This window comes from Diabrotica virgifera, chromosome 7 (genome assembly GCF_917563875.1).
Source record: "Diabrotica virgifera virgifera chromosome 7, PGI_DIABVI_V3a".
NCBI classification, from domain to species: Eukaryota; Metazoa; Arthropoda; class Insecta; order Coleoptera; family Chrysomelidae; genus Diabrotica; species Diabrotica virgifera.
Genome location: NC_065449.1, coordinates 139,605,286 through 139,632,651, shown reverse-complemented (window position 1 = coordinate 139,632,651; position 27,366 = coordinate 139,605,286). Strand labels below are relative to the sequence as shown.

General features: G+C 34.5%; 1 protein-coding gene across 1 annotated transcript in view; it reads left to right on the top strand.

The window, feature by feature from the left end:
• LOC114336164 (CAD protein) overlaps window positions 1-27,366 on the top strand; it is a 206,016-nt gene that overhangs the window by 69,605 nt on the left and 109,045 nt on the right. The window contains exons 4-6 of the mRNA XM_050656981.1: window positions 456-769; window positions 3,512-6,653; window positions 7,120-7,228. Coding sequence (XP_050512938.1) covers window positions 456-769; window positions 3,512-6,653; window positions 7,120-7,228 — 3,565 coding nt within the window. The remainder of the gene's footprint in view (window positions 1-455; window positions 770-3,511; window positions 6,654-7,119; window positions 7,229-27,366) is intronic.

The following is a 27,366-nucleotide window of genomic DNA, read 5'->3' as shown; positions in this document are numbered from 1 at the left end:
ATTTCGTTTACCTTGAGTAACCGAGTATTCGTCTAAGACTTTTCGATTTTATTATCTTTTTTACTCTCAGTTTCATTCTTGAGACAAGGAGATTATGGTCTGATGGGACATCTGCTCAAGGGAAAGTTTTAACGCTTACAATGAAATTTCTATTATATTGATTAGAATAAAGTCGATGAGATTTCTAATGCAATTTTATTCATTATTCTGTGGTGATTTCCAGATATACAGTCTAGGAGGTGGTAGTCAAAGCCATGTGTTCATACATTTTTATCCGTTTTTAAATTTCCTGAACAGTTTTTAACATTTAACGTGTAATAAACACGTACATAGTAGTAGTACTTTGACAATTTAGTCAAAATAATAATAACTTCAGAGAAAAGCTAAATAGTTTTCAAAATATTTTTTATTTCATAAATCAGTGTTTTCAAGACTAATAGAATATTATTTTACAGAAACCTGTTACATATAATATAAATGGAACTCCAAGAATATGCGCCGTTGATTGTGGACTGAAATATAATCAAATAAGATGTCTTCTTAAGCGAGGAGCTCGTGTAGATGTAGTACCTTGGAACCACCAACTAAATATTGAAGATTATGATGGACTTTTTCTCAGCAACGGTCCTGGAAATCCAGAAATGTGCAAGGAAACTATAGCAAATATTAAATCAGTAGTAACAGACAACAGAGTGAAGCCAATTTTTGGTATATGTCTGGGTCACCAGCTCCTATCAATGGCTATCGGTTGCAGTAGTTACAAGATGAAGTATGTTTTTGTTTAATATTTATTAATTTACCTTTTATTTTCTTCTTCGTAAAGTGCCCTTTCCTCAATAGAGATTGGCTACTACAATTTCAAATTATTGTCTGTCTTTAGCTATTCTTATTAGCCGTTCAAAATTTAACCCTATGCATTCTCGTTCTTTGCCTATTCTATGCAGCACTTCTTCGTTTGGGGTATGCGAGGTCCATGAAATTTTGAGGAACTAATTATATTCATTTTTTCCTTTTGCTCTTTCAACTGCATAGAAAAGAGTCAACCAGATGTAGCATTTTGACAAACGTAGTCGAATTTCGAGTTTTATTCGAGAATCACCTAGCAGTCTTTTGATTTTTTCGAAAGATCTTGTGGTCTGTTCTCCTCTCGATCTTATTTTTAGATAAGGATTTAGGCTGCTATTGATCCAACACACCAGGTACTTAAATTTATTGACCTCTTCTAAAATGTGCCGGTTTATTGTGCAAGGCTGAGGTACATTCTGTTTTTTTTTTCGGATTGACATCCCCTTGGTTTTCCTAATGTTTATTTTCATGTCGAATTGCTCACAGATCGAGTTGGTCCTATCGATGAGTCGTGTGGATCCAAGTAGGAATCTGCAATCAACACCGTGTCATCCTTTATTTTATTATTACTGTTCACCTTTTATTTTTCCGTCCTTGAAATCCTCCAGTTCCTCTTTAAATAGAAATTCGGGGTAAAGGTTAAATAGCAGGGGTGCAAAACACATCTTTGTCCAGGATGTCTAGAACTCCCCTTCTAATTTCTATTTCTGCGGACGTGGTACCTTTAATCTTAATTTTGGCGTTTTGGTTTCAGCATAAGTTCTTTAGTAGTTTAAAGTCTTTCCCTTCTAAGACGTCTTGCAATAGCTCTAATAGTAGATCTAGGTCTGGATCCCGCGTATGAAAAAAAGTTGATTAATAGCAAGCTGAAAATGTGTTAATAGCTTAAGGGTGTCTAGTTGGACAAACTTTGACGTATTGGAACACTGGAAAAGGGAAGTTTTAATTGTGGAACAGATTAAAAATTTGGAACGTCAGACCACGAAAACGTCCCATGTATTTTGTCGGACAGAACTTCCAATTGATTTGTTACCCTTTCATTAAACTCGTAGAGTTATATATTATCACAGAGTGTCATTCAGAGCGAAGTGACGACACCATCTTTTTTATTTGGCTTAGTGCTGGTTCACTCTTACGCATAGTAAAGTTGCGACAGTAGTCCTCCCCTTAGTTTCAGAAGGTAGGCTCACTCTATGTTAATATATACCTCTATGATTAAACTCTCATGCAAAAAATCAGACTGCTATTTGTCACCTGTATAATTCCTGTCATTTGACATGTTCTACGTGTTCCACTCATTAATATGCCCAGTTGGTGATAAATAACAGTCTGATTTTTGCAGGACAGTTTATTGAAAGGGTAACAAATTAATTGGAAGTTCTGTCCGACAAAATACATGGGACGTTTTCGTAGCCTGACGTTCCAAATTTTTAACCTGTTCCACAATTAAAACTTCCCCTCTTTCAGTGTTCCCATCCATCAAAGTTTGTCCGACTAGACATCCTTAAGCTATTAAAAAATTTTCAGCTTGCTATTAATCAACTTCTTTATTTCTTACGCGGGATTCAGACCTAATCATGTCTTACTCTATCAAATGCTTTTTAGAAGTCTATGAAGCATAAAAATATATCTTTCTGTTGGTCTTAGCATTTTTGGGCCAAAACTAGTAAACAGAACAGGGCTTCTCACGATCACATGCGGCCTCTGAATCCAAAGCAATCGTCTCCAATAATTGTTTCACACTGTTTATATATTCGGTTATCGTACATACGACTTTTAATAGGACTTTTACTGCGTGACTCATAAGGCTTATCAGAAGGAACTCGTGGCAGTGATATGGGTTTGGTTTTTTCGATAGTGGGATGAATATTGATTCTAGCCAGTCTTGTGGCATTTTTCCTGTATCATAAATGCGATTGAATAAAAGGACAAATATTTCGATGTATTCTTCACTGATCAATTTCAACGTTTCTGGGTATATTCCATCTGGACCTGGGCTCTTATTTGTTTTTGAGTTGTTTAATGGCATTTATAATTTCAGTTTTCAGAATTCCCGGTCCTTCGTTGTTGTGGTCCGATCTTCTTGGTTCTTCACGTATGGCATTAAAAACATCTTTGATATAACTTCCCATTTTTTCAGTTTATTTTCGGTCGAATCTAGTAGTTTGCCATCCGTGTTCACCATGGTGTGTAAAGTTGTTCTCTTATTAGTCGATCTGAACTCTTTTACCTTTTTATGTAAATTAAGAAATCGTGCCTTTGTTGCAATTCTTCTATTTCGACGCATTTTGTTTCCATCCATTTCTCTTTTGCCTCAGTTATTTTTTTCGAATTATCATATTTTAATCTTTTGTATTCTTCGTTCTTGTCACCTTTTCCTTTGGATTCTCTTCGTTTGTCCATTCTCTTTGTAAAATCTCTTCTGTTATCCATTCCTGTTTGTTAATTCTGGGTGTTGCTTTTAGATGTTTTTCTATTACGTTGTTCATTTGCTCAATACTTTTCCACAGGATGTCTACGTCATCGGACTCGGTAATCCTTTGGTGGCCAATAATTTCTAAATTTTTGTTTAATACTTTGTGTACTGTCTGTTGTATGGTGTCGTTTTTTAATTTTAGGGAAATTCAATAATTGTCGTTTTTCAATGATTGACTTTTATTTTAAGATATGGAAATCGAGGACACAATCAACCTTGTGTTCATCACGACACTGGAAGATGCTACATGACCTCTCAGAATCATGGTTTCGCCATAGATACAAAGTCTCTGCCAGAGAATTGGGAACCTCTTTTCACAAATGTTAATGATAAAACCAACGAAGGTATAATCCATACGAAATTACCATACTTCAGCGTTCAATTTCATCCAGAACATATGGCCGGACCAGAAGATCTAGAATGTCTCTTTGACATATTTATAGAAGCAGTTAAAAATGACGTTAAAAATAATATTAAAGAATCAATGACTACAAAATTAAAATTTAAGATTGAAAAACCTATAACTCAACTACCACTAAAAAAAATTCTTATAATAGGGTCTGGTGGTTTGTCAATTGGACAAGCCGGAGAATTTGACTACTCAGGATCTCAAGCTATTAAGGCTCTAAAAGAAGCAAACATCCAAACGGTACTTATCAATCCAAATATTGCTACTGTGCAAACATCGAAAGGTTTAGCTGATAAGGTATATTTTCTACCTTTGGTACCCGAATACGTCGAACAAGTTATCTGTTCTGAAAGACCTAGTGGTGTCTTACTGACATTCGGTGGACAAACGGGCTTAAATTGTGGAATAGAACTGGAAAAACTTGGAGTATTTCAGAAATATAATTGTAAAATACTAGGTACTCCCATTCAAGCAATTATAGATACGGAGGATCGTAAGATATTTAGCGAAAGAATAGCTGAAATAGGAGAACAAGTAGCTCCAAGTATGGCCGCTCATTCTGTTCAAGAAGCTTTAGAAGCCGCAGATATTTTAGGCTATCCAGTGATGGCGAGAGCTGCTTTTTCTCTTGGAGGTCTAGGTTCAGGTTTTGCTAACAATAAAGATGAATTAAAAACTTTAGCTTTGCAGGCTCTAGCCCATTCTAGCCAGCTAATTATCGATAAATCGTTGAAAGGATGGAAAGAAGTGGAATATGAAGTTGTAAGGGATGCCTTTGACAATTGTATAACGGTTTGTAATATGGAAAACGTAGATCCTTTGGGAATACACACAGGAGAGTCTATAGTAGTGGCACCTAGTCAGACACTCTCCAATAAAGAATATAACATGCTTAGGTCCACAGCTATTAAAGTAATAAGACATTTCGGCGTAGTAGGTGAATGTAACATACAGTATGCTCTGAACCCCAATTCTGAAGAATTTTATATTATCGAAGTCAATGCTAGACTTTCAAGAAGCTCTGCGTTGGCTAGTAAGGCTACTGGCTATCCTTTGGCCTACGTGGCAGCGAAACTAGCCTTGGGAGTATCTCTTCCTGACATTAATAACTCAGTTACAGGTGTTACAACTGCATGCTTCGAACCAAGTTTGGATTACTGTGTTGTTAAAATTCCCAGATGGGATCTTCATAAGTTTACCAGAGTGAGCAGCAAGATTGGAAGTTCTATGAAAAGTGTTGGAGAAGTGATGTCGATTGGTAGGAAATTTGAAGAAGCTTTTCAGAAAGCTTTACGTATGGTTGACGAGAACGTTACCGGTTTTGATCCTTATTTGAAGCCTGTTAACGATGAAGAGCTCAAAGAACCAACCGATAAGAGAATGTTTGTTTTATCAGCTGCTTTAAAACAAAACTATTCGATAGAAAAATTGTACGAACTTACAAAAATAGACAGATGGTTTTTGCAGAAAATGAAAAATATAATCGATTGTTTAACTTGCCTGGAGACCTTCGACCAGTATTCCTTAACCCACGAGACACTTCTCAGGGCTAAGCAGATTGGATTTTCTGATAAACAAATAGCTGCTGCTGTTAAAAGTACTGAATTAGCTATCCGGAAGCAACGTGAAGAATTTCAAATTACACCTTTTGTAAAACAAATAGATACAGTTGCGGCAGAATGGCCTGCTACAACAAACTATCTTTATGTGACTTATAATGCTGACAGCCATGATTTGCAGTTCGAAGAACAACATACCATGGTGTTGGGTTCAGGAGTTTATCGTATAGGAAGTTCTGTAGAATTCGATTCTTGTGCAGTTGGCTGTCTGCGCGAACTACGCAGGCTAAACAAGAAGACTATTATGATAAATTACAATCCAGAAACAGTTAGTACTGATTATGATATGTCGGATAGATTATACTTCGAAGAAATTTCTTTCGAAACTGTAATGGATATATATAATATTGAAAATCCTACTGGAGTTATTTTATCGGTAGGAGGTCAATTACCCAATAACATAGCAATGGATCTGCATAGACAGAAAGCTATAATTCTAGGAACGTCTCCAGATTCTATCGATGGAGCTGAAAATCGTTTTAAGTTTTCACGTATGTTGGATAGAATTGGCATTATGCAACCTCGATGGAAAGAGCTAACAAATCTTAAATCAGCAATAGAATTTTGTGAAGAAGTGGGTTATCCTTGTTTAGTACGACCATCATACGTACTTAGTGGAGCTGCTATGAATGTTGCTCATTCAAATCAAGATCTTGAAACTTACCTCAACGCAGCAAGTGATGTAAGTAAAGAACATCCTGTCGTTATTTCCAAATTTTTACTTGAAAGCAAAGAAATTGATGTAGACGCTGTAGCTTGTGATGGTATTATTCTTTGTATGGCTGTGTCAGAACACGTAGAAAATGCCGGAGTACATTCAGGAGATGCCACATTAGTAACACCACCTCAAGATATTAATGCTGAAACTCTGTCCAAAATAAAATACATAGTAAAATCAATAGCCGCTTCACTAGACATCAGCGGTCCCTTCAATATGCAGCTGATAGCCAAAGACAATGACCTAAAAGTGATCGAGTGCAACGTAAGAGTATCAAGGTCTTTTCCTTTTGTATCGAAAACTTTAAATCACGATTTTGTTGCTATGGCTACTAGGGTTATGGTTGGTGAGGAAGTAGAACCTGTAGATGTACTGGAAGGCTGTGGTAGAGTTGGAGTAAAAGTACCACAATTTTCATTCTCGAGATTAGCTGGTGCTGACTTCATGTTGGGTGTAGAAATGGCCTCCACAGGAGAAGTTGCCTGTTTTGGAGAGAATCGATATGAAGCCTACTTGAAGGCCATGATGAGCACAGGATTTAGTATTCCAGAAAAATCAATTTTGTTATCCATTGGAACGTTTAAGGTAAGTTAATGAATAATACTTTTTTACGACACATTCTTAATAAATCAAAAACTTCTAAAATTACAAAACAGTTCAAACTATGCATGTTATGAAAGAGCCTTGGTACACTAGAGTCCCATTAATCAGTTACTTATGGTAGGGGAGCCATACAAACAACACCATTTACATCAATTTTTTTAAAACGGATTCTTCACTCAAAAAGAGGATGAAAAACTAAATTTAGTGGTATATTAATGAATGAATAATCAAAAGTTTATGGTAGGGGAGCCCAAGCGGGCATTATTGCAGTTACTCGAGCGCGTCAGATTATCACATGGGGAGAAACCTTGTACCCTGTAAATGTACATCTACCATACGTAAGGAAATGGACGTTTGCATCATCAGAAAAGATTATTTAGCTCGCAGTACATATTTCCTTATATTAGTTTTGTAGTTGTTTTTGTTAAAGAAGCAATTTATATTTCAGCATAAAATGGAACTTCTGCCAAGTATTGCTTCGTTACAGAAAATGGGTTATAAACTTTATGCAAGTTTAGGGACTGCAGATTTCTATACGGAACATGGAGTAGAAGTAAGTATATAGTTTTTAGTGATTTAGTGCAAGTTCGGAAGAGCGACACCTATTGTCATAAATCAGCAACATGTTTAGCACATTTAATTATATTGGCCAATTATATTAAGGTGGGAAGTCTCTTTCTAATCGACGGGGTTTATCCAATGGCGTTGGGTTTATTGGATCACGTCATTTTCCCACTGTGGCCGATTGGATGAACTCCTCCGATTAGAAAGAGACTTCCCACCTAATAGGCTCATTTATCTCTGTTGCAATCGTCACCCATTTTAAGATAGCAGCGAGCAGTCTTGATATTATATGTCTATGGGTAAACATTGCATATAGCAAATAAAATTAATTATTAAATTGCAGTATTACAAGTAAAATAACAATTAATTAAATTCACTTAAATAATTGCATATCATATCAATATTGTGGAGCAACATTAATGCCCGATTTCATGAAAACCTAAAGTACACTTTAACTAGGGTTCATTTTAGACTAATAACCCGGTCTATATAGACATTTCAAATAACAAAAATTGCCGGAGAGCCAAATTTTGGTGGAGAGCTAGGGTATACCATAACAAATAAATTTTAAAAAGTCCCCATCGATCCCACGTGTGCTTCAAAAGTTATTCGGGGTCAAAGGTCAAAATTTGAGATTTTTTGGATTTTTTTCGAAAACGGTAAGTTTTATCAAAAAAAAAAACCTTAAACCAAAGTTGTAGATCTTAAAATTCTCTACAAAAATAGTCCTTACTATTTTTTTCCTAAGAGTTGCCATTCCTGAGATATCGCGATTCAAAGAGTCACATTATACATGATATGCACACGTTTCCACACCACCTGTGAGGTAGTGTACTCGGCGCGTTTTTTTACCGTGGTTTCCCCTGTAGGCCTACTCCACTAACTGTTTTGACAATTTTAGGATAATTTAAGGAAACAATACTGGCCAAGTTCTAGATATTACCTTATTATTGATATTGATTATTGATGTTGCTATTGATTATTAGGTTAACTATTGTTTTGATTTCTTTAGATATTTTAATCAGATTCATATTCTTGAAAGTCTACTTTAACAGTCAAGTCTTCTTCGATTTCATCTTCTTCCTCTTCCTCTTGCTGGATGTTCAAAAATTGTTCAAATGTGACTGAGTCATTGGTCTCTTCATTAAAATCACAGGAGTCTTCCTCTGTTGTACTAAACTGGACATTTGAGCAAGACTGACCTTGGCAGTTGGTACACACTAGAGAAGACAGCAACCCGACTTTTTTACATCCACATTTGGCACTACAACCTTTTTTGCAATTGCAAAAAATAGTGTTAAGGAGTTTTTCTGGAGCAGGTGGGAGTAAGGTTTTAATCGGTTCCAGAGTATTATCTATTAATTTTCAACCCCAGTCTTCTGGATTCAGTTCATTGCCTAGCCATGTTTGAACTTGATAATATACTCGATACAAATGTTGAAAAGCAGATGCTGATGTTGGAGGAAGACATGATAGTTGTACTTGTTTCTTGTTTCGCGTATTTTTTACAAAAGTTTAGTATCGGTATTTATAAGACAAATAATTTTTTTTGGAGCTCCATAAACCGCAAGAAGAAAGCTGAAAGGAGGCTGAAATGTTAACTGACAAATTAACAGCTGCGAATATTGAAGTGAAACAAGCTAAAAATGACGCAGATGTCCTTATAATTGAGACAGCAATTGAAAAAGTTAAGGCAACAAACACAAAAATTGTAGTTGGTGAAGGTGTTGATTTGTTGGTACTGATGCAAGGACTCCAGTAGATAAAGTTATTTATTTTCTGAAACCTGGAAGGGCTCAACAGCGAACGGAGATATATTCTTCGAATAGTTTATCGGCTTATCCCAAATGCCAAAAGTACATTTTATTTTTACATGCGATAACCGGCTGCGACACTACGTCCGCAATGTACAGAAGGGGCAAAACGTCAGTACTTAAATTATTCGAAAAAAAAAAAAAGATTTGACTGACTGCTGTAAAGTTTTTACAGAACTTGATTCTACACCGCAAACAATAATTACGGAAGGAATTCGCTTTCTTCTTGAGGTTTATGGAGCTCCAAAAAAAAATTACTTGTCTTGATAAATACCGATACTTAACTTTTGTAAAAAATACGCGAAACATGAAACAAGTACAACTATCATGTCTTCCTCCAACATCAGCATCTGCTTTTCAACATTTGTATCGAGTATATTATCAAGTTCAAACATGGCTAGGCAATGAACTGAATCCAGAAGACTGGGGTTGGAAATTAATAGATAATACTCTGGAACCGACTAAAACCTTACTCCCACCTGCTCCAGAAAAACTCCTTAACACTATTTTTTGCAATTGCAAAAAAGGTTGTAGTGCCAAATGTGGATGTAAAAAGTCGGGTTGCTGTGTTCTCTAGTGTGTACCAAGGTCCCTATACCATAGGTTGTATGGTAACTTTGACATTGACAAATGAAATATTGTCATCGTGACGTCACCCAGACGATCAATTTTACGAATTGTTTGTAAACATAATAGGATACGTGGTTTGGAGGCTATATTTTGTTATTAAATATCGTTAGTGTTTTAATTTGTGTTTATATCTTGAGATATAATGTATCTATAGATATCATTAAGTGTTTTTAGTATAATAACTTAAACCCAAAACTCTTTTACAAGTGTTAAGATACATTTTAATGTGGTTGTATTAAGTACCTACTTACTTACTGGATTTTCTTTCTGCTGTATTGTATAGTAAAGGGCATTCTTGTATAGAGACATTACAGTTCTGTAATGTCTCTTGCGGTTCTTCACATCAAGTTTACATCATCTGTAATTTGCTTAGACTTATTGAACAATATATATAATTAAGTCTATAGATAATAGATCTATTATGTAATTGTTTCATATAAAATTATAACCAATATTGCAGCCATCTGAAAATCGTTTGAATAAACTAAATGAATATATAAAATGGGGAAAATTCCCTTTATTGCACTGAAATTGTATTTTTTTATAATTTACTGTTAATGTAAAACTTCACAGGTACCTATTGAATGGAATCATAATGTTTTAATAGTTTTAGATATTATAATCCAGTACCTAACGTAATCAGATGCTCTTATGTTAAACTTAAGGGAAAACTACTAATTTTGATACATAAATCTTTAGTTGAATCTCTTTTTCACCATGGTTTACATCTTAGGAGGAATTTATAATAATGTACTACATGCATTATCCCCAATTCAAAATTATTACTACTCAAAATCATTTAAAAAAGTAAATTGTATTCAACCCATTATTAATATACCTAGGATATTTGAATGATTTAGTCCCATATATACACAAGAAAGAATCTCCTTCTGCTTTAATTAAGTAGTAATGCTATTCTACTGCATATATTTAACTGCAATTATATTCCATGATTTTTGTAACTCTACACAGGTATCTACCACATTTTTTAAAGAATATATGAAATAAATAGTCATTAAAAATCCAAACGTATTTTTTTAAATATACACATTTTCAATACATTCCTACTTTCCGAGTTCATTTCAATGAGTGAAGTGAATGAATTTGAATCCAGCATTCTGGGTGACGTCACTCCCGCCATTAGATTCTCGACGCTGATTGGTGGAAAGTTACCATGCAACCTGTCTATTTATGAACCTTGAGTGTGTACCAACTGCCAAGGTCAGTCTTGCTCAAATGTCCAGTTTAGTACAACAGAGGAAGACTCCTGTGATTTTAATGAAGAGACCAATGACTCAGTCACATTTGAACAATTTCTGAACATCCAGCAAGAGGAAGAGGAAGAAGATGAAATTGGACTTGACTGTTGAAGTAGACTTTCAAGAATATGAATCTGATTAAAATATCTAAAGAAATGAAAACAATAGTTAACCCAATAATCAATAGCAATATCAATAATCAATATCAATAATAAGGTAATATCTAGAACTTGACCGGTATTGTTTCCTTAAATTATCCTAAAATTGTCAAAACAGTTAGTGGAGTAGGCCTACAGGGAAAACCACGGTAAAAAAACGCGCCGAGTACACTACCTCACAGGTGGTGTGAAAACGTGTGCAAATCATGTATAATGTGACTCTTTGAATCGCGATATCTCAGGAATGGCAACTCTTAGGAAAAAAAATAGTAAGGACTATTTTTGTAGAGAATTTTAAGATCTACAACTTTGGTTTAAGGTTTTTTTTGATAAAACTTACCGTTTTCGAAAAAAATCCAAAAAATCTCAAATTTTGACCTTTGACCCCGAATAACTTTTGACGCACACATGGGATCGATGGGGACTTTTTAAACTTTATTTGTTAAGGTATACCCTAGCTCTCCACCAAAATTTGGCTCTCCGGCAATTTTTGTTATTTGCCAAGCATTTTGATGTCTAAGTTGACCGGATTATAAAGTGCATAACTGTACCTTTTATCAGTCCAAAACTTTCAAGTAAACAAATAATACATCATCATATTTGTTTGAATGATTAATTCTTTCCCTGTAAACTTTTGGGCGGTTTTCAGAAGAACCTGAACTTGAAAAAATATTCAGTATCTTTTTAAATTCCAAAAAGTAAAATTTAAACAATGAAATTGATTTTGATTTTAAAGTGTTAAGTTTAAGTGAGCTTTAAGTGTAGGTTATGGTATAATGGAACTGAAATTTACAATTAAAAGTGAACTTTTATTTAATGTTCACTTCAAATTGGTTATAAAATCGAGCACAAGAATGCATAATTTAGGTTATGCTACTTACTTCTCTTTTATTATGATGGAAATCCAGTTTTCTCTTTGTATTAATTTGTGCTTAGAAGTTGGAAACGAATAGAACTTAAATTGACAATTTGTTGTATTTTTACTATTTATAACACAGCATTGGCGACATCGCATTTTCTTCAATGACAGTAGGTATGAAATATGCCAATATGACAATTTCAATTGACAATATGAATTATTTAAGAAATATGCTATTTAAGAAAGTTACAAGATTTCTTCGCTACTCGCGCACGACCGTTTCTCGTATCCCCACCAAGTACTTGCACACAGCGAATAGAAAAAGGTGATGGTTGCAAAACTAAACACAGAATTTTGGCTGATATTATATCATTCACCTTTATATAATTCTGAGCATTATACAGGTTGTCAAATATACGGTTATACTTGGCGATTTTGTCCACTTCCGTAGAAAAATAAGTGGGAACGCATTCTATGAATTGTGTTTCTGTTAACAAACGGCCAAGTATCGCCGTATATTTGACAAACTGTAAACAATAATGTGTCATGAAATAGTCCGTATAATCACACACATTTTACTAACCACTAACAACGAAGTGAACAAATGGTTCTGCTAGTTTCGACATATAGTAGGTATTATATTCAGTGTATCTTTAATGGTCGATGAGACAGTTCATAATTGTTATGACTTACTTTCTCCCAGACACTGTTTAGTGAATTCTAAAGTGGACACGCTGCTTTCTCATTTTATAAATAGGTACTCTACTAATCAGCAACTTACAATAACTTCTGACACAAGCTCTTTCTTACTTGAAATTGGATCAGTTATTATTTAGAAGACGCATTGCAACATCTTTGTTATAACGAAATAAGAAACCTGCTTCCTATTTTCTAAGTCGTCCATCGACCAATAAAAGCGTCGATATTCGCTATGAACGACTAACCCCTTTGGTGACGCAAACTCAAATGTTTTGTTTCACACCCTACACAAACTTAATAGTAATACTTACCCATGTTTACTTATTTTGTACAAATAAGGTTTTTGTTACCTATATTATATTACGTACATTTTGAGAAAAACATTAAAAATTATTTTAAAGTAAGTTTTAAGGATATCTGGGTTACGCCCTGTTTCATAATCAACTTAAAATGTACATTAACTAAAGTTCACTTTAATGCGTATTACAATTCCATTGATAAAGGTACCAACTTAAAATTTAAAGTCCACTTTAACTTTATTATGAAATCGAGCGTAAATTTGGAAAATAGATGAAAAAGCAACAGCTATGTTATGATTACTTTTCTTATTTTTTCTTTCACTTTGTTTAATATAACCAGAGAAGAATCGACTTATTATTAAGAGTAAGTATGAGTTAGTAGGAAATTATTACTAAATGGAAGTTTTTGTAAGATCTTTTATCCGAATATATGTGTATTGGGACCGTGCAAGTTCGCAAAAGCTACACCTGGTTTCATAGCTCAGCAACATTTTTCGCACTTTTAATTATATTTACCAATTATATTAGTCCTGGTTGCTGGATATTTGTCAAGGCCATAGCCCAGAAAAAATTATAAGAAGAAAAAGTAATATTGAGGTTATGTTATTTAAAGGTAAACAATTGTATGTAGTCAATAAAATTAATTATTAAAATGCAGTACTGCAAGCAAAATACAATTAATTAAATTTATTTTATATAATAATTGCATATCATATCAATATTGTGGAGCAACATATAATTTTTCTTCTTCAATGGCAGTAGGTATGAAATATACGTCAATTTGACAATTTCAATTGACAATATGATTTATTTAAGAAAGTTTCGCGCACGATAGTTTCTCGTATCCCCTCCAAGTACTTGCACACGGCAAATAACAGTACACAGCTTTTACCATAATTTTAAGCTATTTTAGCTTATTATACATCAATAGCTAAATATATGACAAACGTAGAAGAGGACAACGAAACAATGCAAATAGGAAAAAGTACAATACAGAAAGTCAAGGAGTATACATGCCTAGGGCAAATAATGAAACTGAGTAAAGAAAATCAAGCAACAGAAATAAAAAGAAGAAAAAGAGAAGACCCGCATGGGTGACATTCGAAAAATGAGCTAGATCCTGAAAAAAAAAAACAGAAATACGCCCAATACCTCCGTACAAAAGTGATCAATGTGTCCTACCAGTACTTACATATGGACCACAGACATGGACCTTCATGGTCCATTTTTTCATGGAAGAGATGGCCAAGACTCAAAGGGCAATGGAAAGGCAGGTACTGGGTATCCAGATAAGTGATAGTCTAATACATGCAGCAAACAACAAACATGCAGCTACTGCATGCTACTCTCAAATGAAAATTTGCAGGATACAACAGCAGATAAAGAGGCGGAAGATGGAATGAAGTGATAATTCACTGGAGACCTTGGGACCAAAAGAGGAAAGGGCAGACCACAGATGAGATGGTCGGATGATCTAAAAAGATACGCAGGGACCAAATGAACAGGATTAGCACTGATCCGAGAAGAGTGGGAAAATAAGGTCTACGTTCAACTTTGGGCAAATGAAGGGCAATAGATAGATAGATACAACAATGATAGAAGGCAATAGATAGATAGATACAACAATGATAGAAACTTTATATTTAAATGATTTAGGAGCGTACGCGCATAAATTCGGGCTAATGCTTCTTAAACGCATCAGAACGTTTTCGATTTTATCAGTGACAATATGTGTAGTAGTTGAAACTAGCACACTACTTTAACATAAAATTTCAATATTATCTGGTTTTTAAATGAAATTGAAATTTGTGAAACAACATTAGGTCGATGTTACGATCTTTACTTATGGAGCAACATGGCTTCCCATGCTCGAAAGAACAAAAGTGGTACTTATCGTTAGACTTCTACAGACCGAATGCTTCGGTTGGATAAGGTAAGTTAGGTTCAATGGAACTTTTTTGGCATCAGAATATGTAATTTCATTTATAACCTACCTTTTCATTACACCCCGAATATCAGTTCACATTTTTTCTTATCGCTCTGTCTTTAAGCCTTCCCAATTGACCGTCTTCCTCCACAATAAAACACATATTTGCATGTTTATCGTTTGTTTTTGGATATTATCGTTGAATCTTGTTCTGGGTCTTTCCTTCCCGTCTGTCAATAGTTCCATCAATTGGGGTACTTCTTAATCATTTTGTTCCACCTTAAACGTGCTACCCACTTCAGAGGAATTTTTGAAATATTTTGTACTAGTGCGGCAGATTCGTGCAAATATTATAATAATTGTTTATTTAATGATAGAAGCATATAATTTTGACCACATAATTATAATACTACACATATAATGGTTCAAAATTAGATGTGAGGCCATCTCAGATTTTACCTTTTGCAAAAATGGCGACTATACACATGTGACTACTAGCACGATAAGTTTTAAACGAAAAGTCCGACTTCAACCAAATTTGGTATATGTGTTCTTTTTTTGGTGTATAAGACCCAGCTCCTGAGCCGGAAGAATCGGTTTACCAGAAGTTGTGTTTTTCCTGATTTTTTATGTACAAATATATTGTTTTTTTTCAATTCTTTCACCCTGTATATATCATTTTATAAAAAAGGTAATACCCTAATTGAAAAGAGCGTAAAAATATTTTTTAGGAAATATTTTGAACTTTTTAGTTATATTAATTACCATGTAATAAATGAATAACTTATCTTCACATGTACCTATGTGCGGCAGATTCGTGCAAATATTATAAGAATTATTGTGCATTTAATGGTAGAAGCATATAATTTGGATCACATATAACACACATACAAAGGTTCAAATTTAGATATGAGGCCATCTCAGATTTTACCTTTTACAAAAAAGGCGGGCATCTAAAATGGCGACTATACATATTATGGGACTAATTGTACGGTAACTTTTAAACGAAAAGTCCGATTTCGACCAAGTTCTTTTTTTGATGTATGAGATCGAGCTCTTGAACCGGAAGAATCGGTTTACCAAAAGTTGTGTTTTTCCTGATTTTTTTGTAAAAATATGTTGTTTATTTTTTCAATTCGTTCACCCTATATATATTAATTTTTCAAAAGGGTAATACCGGCGTTGAAAAGAGCGTAAAAGTATTTTTTAGGAAATATTTTGAACTCTTTAGTTATATTAATTACCATTTAATAAATGCATAACGTATCTTCACCTGTAGGTACCTATTTGCGGCAAATTCGTGCAAATAATAATATATGAATTATTGTGCATTTAATGGTAGAAGCATATAATTTGGATCACACATACTACACATACAAAGATTCAAATTTAGATATGAGGCCATCTCAGATTTTGTCTTTTACAAAAATGACGGGCATTGAAAATGAATCTGCCGCCCATAGGTACATGTGAACATAAGTTCACTTCATTTATTAAATGGTAAGTCGGGTCCATCGATATTTCGCCCGTCGGCTAATTCAAACAGATAATAAATATTTTTGTATGTTATGAAATTCGAGTAACCGATGTCCAGGGACGTATCGCGATATTTGTTATTTCACCGACACAAATTTTTTGATGCAAGTATTAAATCATAAAAGAACAATAATGTATTAGTGTGTATATTATAGTCAAAAAGCAGAAAATCTGATTTTGGAAAAACAAACAAAACTTTATATTTCTTTGTTTTTTAAATGGTTAAAAGTGAAATGTAAAAAAAATTATCACTCTACCACCCTGTCGGAAAAAATACTAGGTGATACAACGGCATCTTCTATAGGGCTTTTCAACGCTTCTCATTTGTTTCAGGCACTTGTTATATCATACAATTTTAATATATCTACGTCATACGTCTTTGGTATGTATAGTTATTGGTACTTATATACTATATATTATATACCAGTAACGTATGACGCAGATATATTAAAATTAAACGACATATTTTATGAAAAGTGCTTGAAACATATGAGAAGCGTTGAAAAGCCCTATTAGCGTTTAACGATAACGTACTAGAAGAAACTGTGGAAAAGTATGTTACATTTAAGAAAATATTGTTTTAAACAAAGGTAGCAATTTATAATGAAAAACAATTGTTTTAACTGAAATAATCATCATATTAGCGTACCTTGTTTAAAATGTTTCTCCTGCAGACGAGCTCTCATCATCGTCACTATCCACCAGATTAATAATAAGTATTCCACTGTTTGAAAAAAATTGTACTAGTCTTCTGTACTCATCTTCTACTTTCACTACATGGTTTACTGCTTCTTTCCAGTCGGCACTTGTAATCTGTGATAGTTCATATCGAATTAAATCGACCACTTTCGCGTCAAATTTTGGAAAACTATTTTTCCTCCGAATCCGTTTTTTTACTTGTCCCCAAATAAGTTCGATAGGATTGAATATGCAAAAATAAGGTGGTAACCTCAAAACAGTATGGCCATGTTGTATTGCAATAGTGTTCAATATATATTGTTTCTTATAAGTTTTGGTACGAAGCACTTTAAGTAACTGTTTCTTATTATAGTTGTCTTCAAAATACAAATCATTATCCGAGAGGAAATCTTTTAGTTCCTGTTTTGAAGACGAACTGTTAGGAATTTTTTTGAGAAGCCTTGAGTGGTAGCTTGCATTGTCCATAACTATCACACTGCCCGGTGTTATATTGGGAAGTAGTGTATTTTTAAACCACTCTTCGAATATAGTAGAATTCATATTCTGATGATAATCTATACTACATTTTTCTATTTTTTTTTCCGCAAAGCATTAACCCATTTGGCACCCAACCATTTGCAGATCCACAGTGCACAATAATCATCCGGGAACCTTTATTCGGAGGTATGCCTTTCAACTGGCACCTACGTGAACCATCAGTCCAACCTTTGCTAGCGGTATCATGCGTGTCATACCATGTCTCGTCTAAATAATATATAGTCCGCTGTTGGTCTCGATATTCTTGAATTTTTTCTTCTAAATAATCTAAACGCCAGTGTACTATCCTCTTACTTTCCATAATAGCCACCCGTTTATCAACGATTTTGTATTTGAACCCAAGTTTTTTCAGCTGTCTACGTAAAGTGGCTTTAGGGCAGCTTCTTCCCATCGCAACAAGCTTGGTGTATACTAATGTCAATTGTTGGTATTACATTTTGTTTGTATTCCTCGTACACCAAATTCCTTAAACATTTAGCAGTCACGATATTAATTTGTTTAGGTTTTCCAGCATCCGATCTTGATTTTCTCTTTTTAACACCACTTTTTACGATGTCGCGCATGGTAAAATAAGGAATTCCTGTTAGAAATGCCGCTTTTCTTATAATACTGCCTTTACAACTATTTTCAGGATCATTTTGAAGATTTTTGTAAACGTTCATACAAATTATCTTAGATTGTTCATTCAAAACAATCCTTTTCTTTGGAAGTCTTAAACACTTTTCTACAGTTACAGTCTCAGTGTCATTGTTTTTTGTATCACTTACACTTAAAAGATTGTTGACTACTACACTTTATCTACTACTACTGGGGTTCTCTTGCTCCCATGCACGAAAAACTGTAGGTGATTTTTCCCATGGTCCAAACATTTTCTTTATACACACATAGACAGTTTCAAACAAACAAACAAACAACAAAAAAATGCTACAATTATTATAACTACTCAACAAAATTTCAACACAACTTAAAATTGGAGCAATGCACAATAATGCACATCTATCGATAAACAAGCTCGTTGCAAAGATACAACTAAACTAAAAATTTGCAAGTCAGGCCCTAGTCCCCAGTCCCAGGTAAGGCACATGCTGGTGTTTTTACAATCCGGTTACTCATCGTAAATCAATCAGTCTAACACTTGAAAATCTGATATTTGGGAATTAGTACAGTTAAAATTGTTAAACGATTATATTTAGATATTAAGCAATATAATTATTGGAACTTTTTTTCTACTTTTAAGGACAAAAAAGCAAGTTCATTAGCGGAACGTAATTCAAAATTATTCTGCACATTATATTTGAAGCAATATTTTGGTAGGGGAGCCCAAGCGGGGATTTTTGCAGTTACTCGAGCGCGTCAGATTAGCATATGGGGAGAAACCTGGTACTCTGCAGATGTACCTCTACCATATATTGGCTCTTAACACAGGGGAGTTGGTTAAGGGGGGTCCGAAAAAAAAATCTATCCTTAAAAAAACTCGAAATTGTCAGATTAAGATACGGTAAGTTAAGTACATGCAAAAGAGTGTATATTTAAAAAATCTGACGATTTAAGCCGGGCGTAAGGAAATGGGTGAGTTCCAAAGTTTCACAAGAAAAAAGCGAATAATTCGCGAAATGATTGACAGATCAAAAACAAAAAAATATGTGCTCAATATTTTTTTAAAAATCTATCGAATGATATCAAACACGACTTCTCACAGAGAGCGGTGGGGGGTAAATTTAATATTTTAAATACGAATCAAATAAATACGAAAAAGTTCAAAATATTTCCTAATAATATTTTTACATTTTTTTCAATGGCGGAATTAATTTTTTGAAAAATTTATATATCCAGGGTGAAAGAATTTAAAAAGAAACAACATATTTTTACATAAAAAAAAACAGTACAAACACAACTTCTGGTAAACCGATTCTTCCGGTTCAATACCTCGATCTTATTCATCAAAAAAAGAACCTATGTACCAAATTTGGTTAAAATCTGACGTCTCGTTCAAAAGTTATCGTGCTATTAGTCACATATGTATAGTCGCCATTTTGAATGCCCGCTATTTTTGTAAAAGAACCAAAAACTGAGATGGCCTCATATCTAAATTTGAACCTTTATATGTATAGTACAGTGCCGGCAAAAAAATCTTTACATTTCCAAATAAATCACCAAATTTGAAGACAATTTGCATGCGTTCTGTCTTCGCTTGGAGGGGAGGGTAGGGGAGAGGGATAGCGTACTTGCGACGGCAATTATCTGTAGTTTACGGACCGCTTGGCATATTTAAGGTATTCTGCGCGTTTGCACTGTAAACAGTTGGCTTTGTGCAAGAAGTCAGCGTTAAACTTCGTCTCATTTACCGCATACAGTTTGAGATCGTCAAATTCTAAATTGAACTGACAAATATTGATCGAAAGAAACTCGCAAAAGAGGATAAGGTTCGTGCTTTAACATTACTGGAGAAAGGGGACTCTGTAATTACCGTAGCATGTGATATTGGTCCTTCAAGAGGGGCTATTTATCAACTATAACGTTCGGCTGCAACGTTTCAGTTAATAAATATCCTCTCTTGAAGCATCAATATCACGTGCTACGGTAATTACAGAGTCACCTTTCTCCAGTAATGTTAAAGCACGAACCTTCTCCTCTTTTGTGAGATTCTTTCGACCCATATTTGTCAGTTCAATTTAGAATTTGACTATCTCAAATTTTACGCAGTAAATGAGACGAAGTTTAATACTAACTACCCGCACAAAGCCAACTGTTTACAGTGCAAATGCGCAGAATACCACAAATAAGCTAAGCACTCCGTAAACTACAGACAATTGCCGTCACAAGTACGCTATCCCCCTCCCCTCCCCGCCCCACCAAGCGCAGACAGAACGCATGCAAATTGTCTTCAAATTTGGTGATTTATTTGGCCATGTAAAGATTTTTTTTGCCGGCACTGTATATGTGGTCCAAATATATGCTTCTACCATTAAATGCACAATAATTCTTATAATATTTGCACGAATCTGCCGTACATAGGTACAAGTGAAGATACGTTATGCATTTATTAAATGGTAATTAACATAACTAAAAAGTTCAAAATATTTCCTAAAAAATATTTTTACGCTCTTTTCAATGGCGGTATTAACTTTTTGAAAAATTAATACATACAGGGTGAAAGAATTGAAAGAAAAACATATTTTTACATAAAAACCAGGAAAACACAACTCATGGTAATTCGATTCTTACGGTTCAAGCCCTCGATCTTATACATCAAAAAAAGAACCTATATACCAAATTTGGTTGAAATCTGACGTCTCGTTCAAAAGTTATCGTCTAGCTATTAGTCACATATGTATAGTCGCCATTTTGAATGCCCGCCATTTTTGTAAAAGGCAAAATCTGAGATGGCCTCATATCTAAATTTGAACCTTTATAAAATATGTGTAGTATATGTGGTCCAAATTATATACTTCTATCATTAAATGCACAATTGTTTCACATATCGGCTGCACTATACAGTTCAAAATAGTATTATCCTCTATATAGGTATAGGCACACCATTCTCATTGACATCCTAACATGTTTTTTACTATTTCTATTGGGAATAACCCATAATTTTACTTCAAAGTAAAATTGTGACGCACTTTTCGATTTCCAATTCGGAAATCGTTCTGTATTTGATCGTTGTGTATTTTGTCCGAATTGGAAATCGAGACGTCAAAATAAACTTAGTTTAAAGTAAAAAATTGTGGGTTATTCTCAAGAAAAATAGTCAATTGGATTAAGGTGCCATAAGAAAATAGTTGCAGAACAATGTTTTCGTTAGTTTTTGTTAAATTTCCATTATATGAGCTGTATGTTATCACTGGGCGTATTATTGTTTTGTAGAGTTTTACCTCTATATTTCTCGATATATTTAAGGATTTGAAAAGGTAATTGAGCACCTCAAAATAGCACCTGTTAGCCGTGCCAATTCTGCGGTTTATCTCTCAATTTTGAGTAGTTCATATTCCATCAGATACGTGTTCTTAGAAAAAAATGTACCTGTACATTCACTTTTTTTAGAAATACTAATCTGTAACCTAATTATGTATCTCAACATGGATATTTCCTTTTCTCACATTGCTTCGCTGTTTCCTGTGAAATGCCATAATTTGAAGTCTGCGCTGCGAATAGCTCTACTCTCAACTAATAACTAACATGTTGTTGAACAGTTTACAGGATGGTAAGTTCTTAATTGCAACATTGTTATAAATCAAACTCAAATATCAGTTTATATAAAAATATTTTAATATAAATTATACACAAATGTTATTATCAAAGAATATATACTCTCCTAGAAGAACAGTTTGAATGGAACATATGGTCAGGTTTATTTATCCCTTGAAAATACTGTAGTCATTGTCAGGCCACATGCACCTACTCAATTGGTGCACAAAATCATATGCTGAAACGTTACAGGGCAGTTACCCTTCTATAGCGTCTATATTCTTTGGTATTATGTACATAATGCAATTTAAGCTTTTGGTACAAAAGTAGATGTGTACAAAATTTTTGGTAGTGATCAGTAACTAATACTATTGCTGCTGTTTTTATTGTATGGACATGGTATGTGTAAAACTACACACTTTAGGTAGAAACATTTTTCTTTGCTATTATAATCAATTCTAATATAATGGGTTTGACTGATGGTTGATATAATTTCTAAATTTTCAATTTTCACAATAATTTGTGTTCACTTACTTAATGTTATTTCCGTGTATTATTTATACACAGCAAGCGCCACGCTAGTAGACACACGGGTACTTAATTGATCTTCTTCTTCTTTAAGTGCCATAGCTATTCTGACTTTGGAGACGGCTGCTCTGAAAAGTTCGTCTGATGTACATCCGTACCATTCCCTCAGGTTGCGCAGCCACGATATTCTGCGTCTCCCTATGCTTCTTTTTCCTTGATTCTTTTTCCTTGATTCTTTCCCTGCATAATGAGTTAGAGCAAGTTCTATCTCTCTCCACGTGTAATATGTTCGATATATTCCAATTTTCTGGTTTTGATTGTATTTAAGACTTCCATTTCTTTATTCATCTTTCTCAGAACTTCTTTGTTTGTGACGTGTTCTGTCCACGATATTTTTAGAATTCTTCATATACCCACATCTCGAATGATTCCAGTTTTTTTATTGATGCCGCATTCAAGGTCCAAGCTTCCATTCAAGACCTAATTGATAGGCTTGGGCTAATCCGGTCCGTTCTCACCTGTAACTTTCATGTCTGTCATGTCATGTGACTGTCATGAAACTATTTAATATAATTGTTTTTCCATACAAAAAATACATTAATAATCATTAACAGTATTGTTACTCTGCCTTAAAAAAACTTTATACAAACACCAATAATATTACAATACTTTACAACTTTTACAACTTTAACACAATGACAACTATAAACGTCAAATACAAATATTCTATAAACTGTCAACTTTTATGTTTATATTGAATTCTATACATTTTCTGACGTTGTAGACGGCACTAGACATAAAAGTAAACAGTGCAACAAGTGAAGTGTCCAGGAATGTATTAGCTCAATGTACCCGTATGTCTAGTAGCGTGGCGGTACTATATGTTTCTGTTTTGTAACGTTTTAACGCATTCTAGTAGAGATTAGTGAATGAGCGTCACGGAGTCGTGAGACCCTGTCGCTCAGTGTAGGTACTATTCATCCATTATGGATTTTATACTACTGCGTTTGAAATATCTTTCTGGCTAGTGTGTGGTTCGAACCATGAACCTAGTTAACTACTCACTTCAAAGTGAGTCTGTCAGACCATTAAGCAGTCTCGCTTAGGTATTTTATTTAAACTTTAAGGTTACTTTACTACACAAAAAAGTTGCGGAACCACTTGTGTACAAAAGAATTTGACTAGACAATTACTATTAAACTAACTTACAATTTTCACTAACAATTTTAATTATAACCGTTGGTTGAAATTTCTGACTATAATGAAAAATATTGCATTGAGATAGGAAAAGGATGTAATCTAAAATGATTAAAATTACATATACAGAGACAAAAAATAATGAAAGAATCACTGGCGCAGTAACATCAAAAGGTGGTATCACTATGTCTCTTACAGGGATTCTTAACCCGTTTGCTACCATGGGGTATTTAAATTTCGTCCTCACAGACCAGAGCTTTTTTTTAAATGAATATCATATGCCTGAGACGACTAAACTATATTGTCGCCTAGGAGATCCTTGTCTAGACAAGATTTTGGATTGGCCATGGACTCCTCATTATCTTCAATATTAGCAAATATACTATGGAAGAATTTGAGAAAAAAATTGTGCTCAAACTTGAACAAACACTAATCGTATGATGGAGATAAGTAGATGATGTGTTCTCCATTTTATCTTATGAACCAGAAGAAATGAACAATTTTGGTAGACATTAACTATAAAGCAGAATCAATCAAATGCACAATGGAAAAAAAATAACAACTCACTACCATTTCTGCATGTGTTCATTCTAGAGTCACAAAGGAGAATGTAGGACGTATAACTTAAGTCTACAGAAAACCAACCCACACCAACAGATTCATAAATTATCTTAAACAGCAACATAACGTGAATGTCAAAAAGGGAATAATCAAATTATTAGAGGTATGATAAAGCCCAAAACACCTGCTCCAACGAAAATGCCTTTCAGGAATAAAAACACTTCTCGCGTCCCAATGGGAATTTCAATGCTGTTGAGGAAGCCTGAAATGGTGGAAACAGCTGTCCAGCAATTGTGCATCCCTCTGAATCCAAAACAAGCAAAACCCTTTTACTTTTCTATCTTTACTCAAATTTGAGTACTAGGAAGTTTCTTTCGGTCCTTTTCCTAGACGAATGAAATCGGAATGTGATTGCATATAGTGGAGTCCTTTTTGTTTTCTATATTCGTCGTCTGCGGCAGGACCGCGTTTAGGTCAATTGCCGCCCTTCAACATGTACCATTTTTGTGTATTTTTGCTTTTGCCGCCCTCTCATAATTTACCGCCCTAGGCAACTGCCTATATTGCCTAATGGATAAAGCGGCCCTGGTCCGCGGTCTTATAAACTGTAAAAGTCGTAGATTAAGGATGTACCAGAAAGAACTTTCAACACGAAAAGTTTCAGATTTAAATAACTATTTACCATTTTAATTTTATTATAGTGGTGAATTCTGCATCTGAGACTTTTCAATTTGTTTGTGTGAAAAAAACACTTGTTTAACACAAATATTTTGAAAAAAAAAAGATTATCCATCGTTATTTATGGCCAGGAATTCCACAATATTAAAGAAAGGAAACAACAAAACACCAAAAACGGTCCAGAAATGCTCACAAGAAGAAAAAGAATTTGAAATTCACCGCCTGGGCCACGGCAGACACCTTGTTCTCTTGATTTTAAATTTTTCATCATCCTTACCCGGCCGCGAAGACACGATTTTATACGGTTTTGAACCTTGGTCAACGTTCTATATTGCAGGGCCATAGCGGACACATGCCTATGTTAAAACAACAATCGTGTCCTCGCGGCCGGGTAAGGATGATAGTCCTGTCGCCAGGAGGGGTACAACGGCCTCCTTTATTCAAATGGACTTACCCAAGTTTTTTTTATGTATTTTGACCCGTAGAATACGAATTTTTTGGGTAACAGTTGATCGGGCTGTCGATAAGATTGTTATAAACAAAGAACTTAAGGAATTACATAACAGCGATTTCTCCCAAAACAAAACATTTTTTTGTATTTTTTGGGTCATTATAAGCAAAAAATCTTCCTACAAGTTTTTTCGTAAGATGGATAGTTTTCGAGATAAACGCGGTTTAACTTTCAAAAAATCGAAAAATTGCAATTGCAAAAATTGAACCCGAATAACTTTTGATTAAAAAATAAAATAGCAATTCTGCTTACCGCATTTGAAAGTTTAGGTCAAATTATATTGGTTTTGATTATTTGCATTGCTAAAAATTTATTTTTTTATTGTTAAACAAAGCTATAAACACATAGTGTTTTCCGTGCCTAATACATGCGTTTTAACGCATGCTACGTAGAAATTGCCTCGCTTGCACTTGTACCTACTCTACCTACTCGTTCGATTTTAAATGAGAGATCATTGAAAACATTACTCAAGCACTAGGTGTTTATAGCTTTGTTTAACAATAAAAAAAATAAATTGTTAGCAACGCAAATAATCAAAACCGATATAATTTGACTTGAACTTTTAAATGCGGTAAGCAGAATTGCAATTTTATTTTTTAATCAAAAATTATTCGGGTTAAAAAATTGCAATTTTTCGATTTTTTGAAAGTTCAACCGCATTTATCTCGAAAACTGTGCATCCTACGGAAAAACTTGTCAGAACATTTTATGCTTAGAATGACCCAAAAAATATAAAAAAAAATGTTTTGTTTTGCGAGAAGTGGCTGTTATGTAATTCCTCAAGTTCTTTGTTTATAACAATCTTATCGACATCCGGATCAACTGTTACCCAAAAAATTCGTATTCTACGGGTCAAAATACATAAAAAAAACTTGGGTAAGTCCACCTGAATAAAGGAGGTCGTTGTACCCCCCCTGGCGACAAGACTATGATGAAAACTTTAAATTCAAGAGGACACCGGTGTCCGCCGTGGCCACGCGGTGAATTTCAAATCGGACACCGAGGCTTTCAGCTCCAAGCCAATATCTGATATTTGCCTCATGTGCCACTTTTATACAATCATTGGAAAATTGTTGAAATGTAAACACGGTAGTCGTGTCGGTGGCACCTGATTGATAACAGGATGAACACGGGAGCCGTGTCGGCGGACTTGAAAGTGTTAACCTGTTAAGGAAAAACAAATATCACCACCATATACATACCATCATGTAAAGACTATAACTAGGAGAATACGAGTTACGTCTAAAATCGTAGACACTGAAATAAATTCAATTATCTTAGCAAACCAGTGTGGTTTCCACAAAGCTAATTCAAACCTGCAACAGTGTCATATAATTCTTAACATATTCAAGCATACCTCGAAAAAAGAAATATATACACCTCTACCTTTCTGTACGTAAACCCAGCGTGGTCTTCTTTTTAACCTTAAATCATTATTTCCCACACCTCACCACGTGTTATTAAAATCATACAGTTCGACACTTTTAAGTCAAAGAAGCTATTATCTTATAAAATTATCCTTGGTCGTCTCCTGTATCTCATATAGGTACACAGATGCTATCCTTAAGACAAATACTACCACAGTTGCCATGATTTCTGATGACACCGTCATAATATCAATAGATGACAACCATAGATATAATAACTAGTAAGTAGATTAGGTCAGTAGTGGGAGCACGCAAAATAGAATTCTATTTTAGTGACGTCACGTTGCCTAGCAGCAGTCGATTCTTGCATTGTGAAATTCGATTTAGTGACATCAGCAAAACAGAATTCTATTTGGCGTGCTCAGGGCCCAGGTCCGAAAACCGGAAAATCTCTCTCTACCGGCGCTTAGCTTTCTGTCTCTAGAATATGATGGCCACCGCCTCTTGTCAGTGTCGTTCCATTACTCCTACCTCATGGTAGATACGCTCACACTCGCACGACAGACAAAGATAGCTAGACTATCGTACTTGATATTGGCGTTACACCCCGATGCATTGAGTGGCATATAACTAGCCTGGTCTATTGTTAACATGTCTCTGATGACAACACCCCTTCCCAAGTAG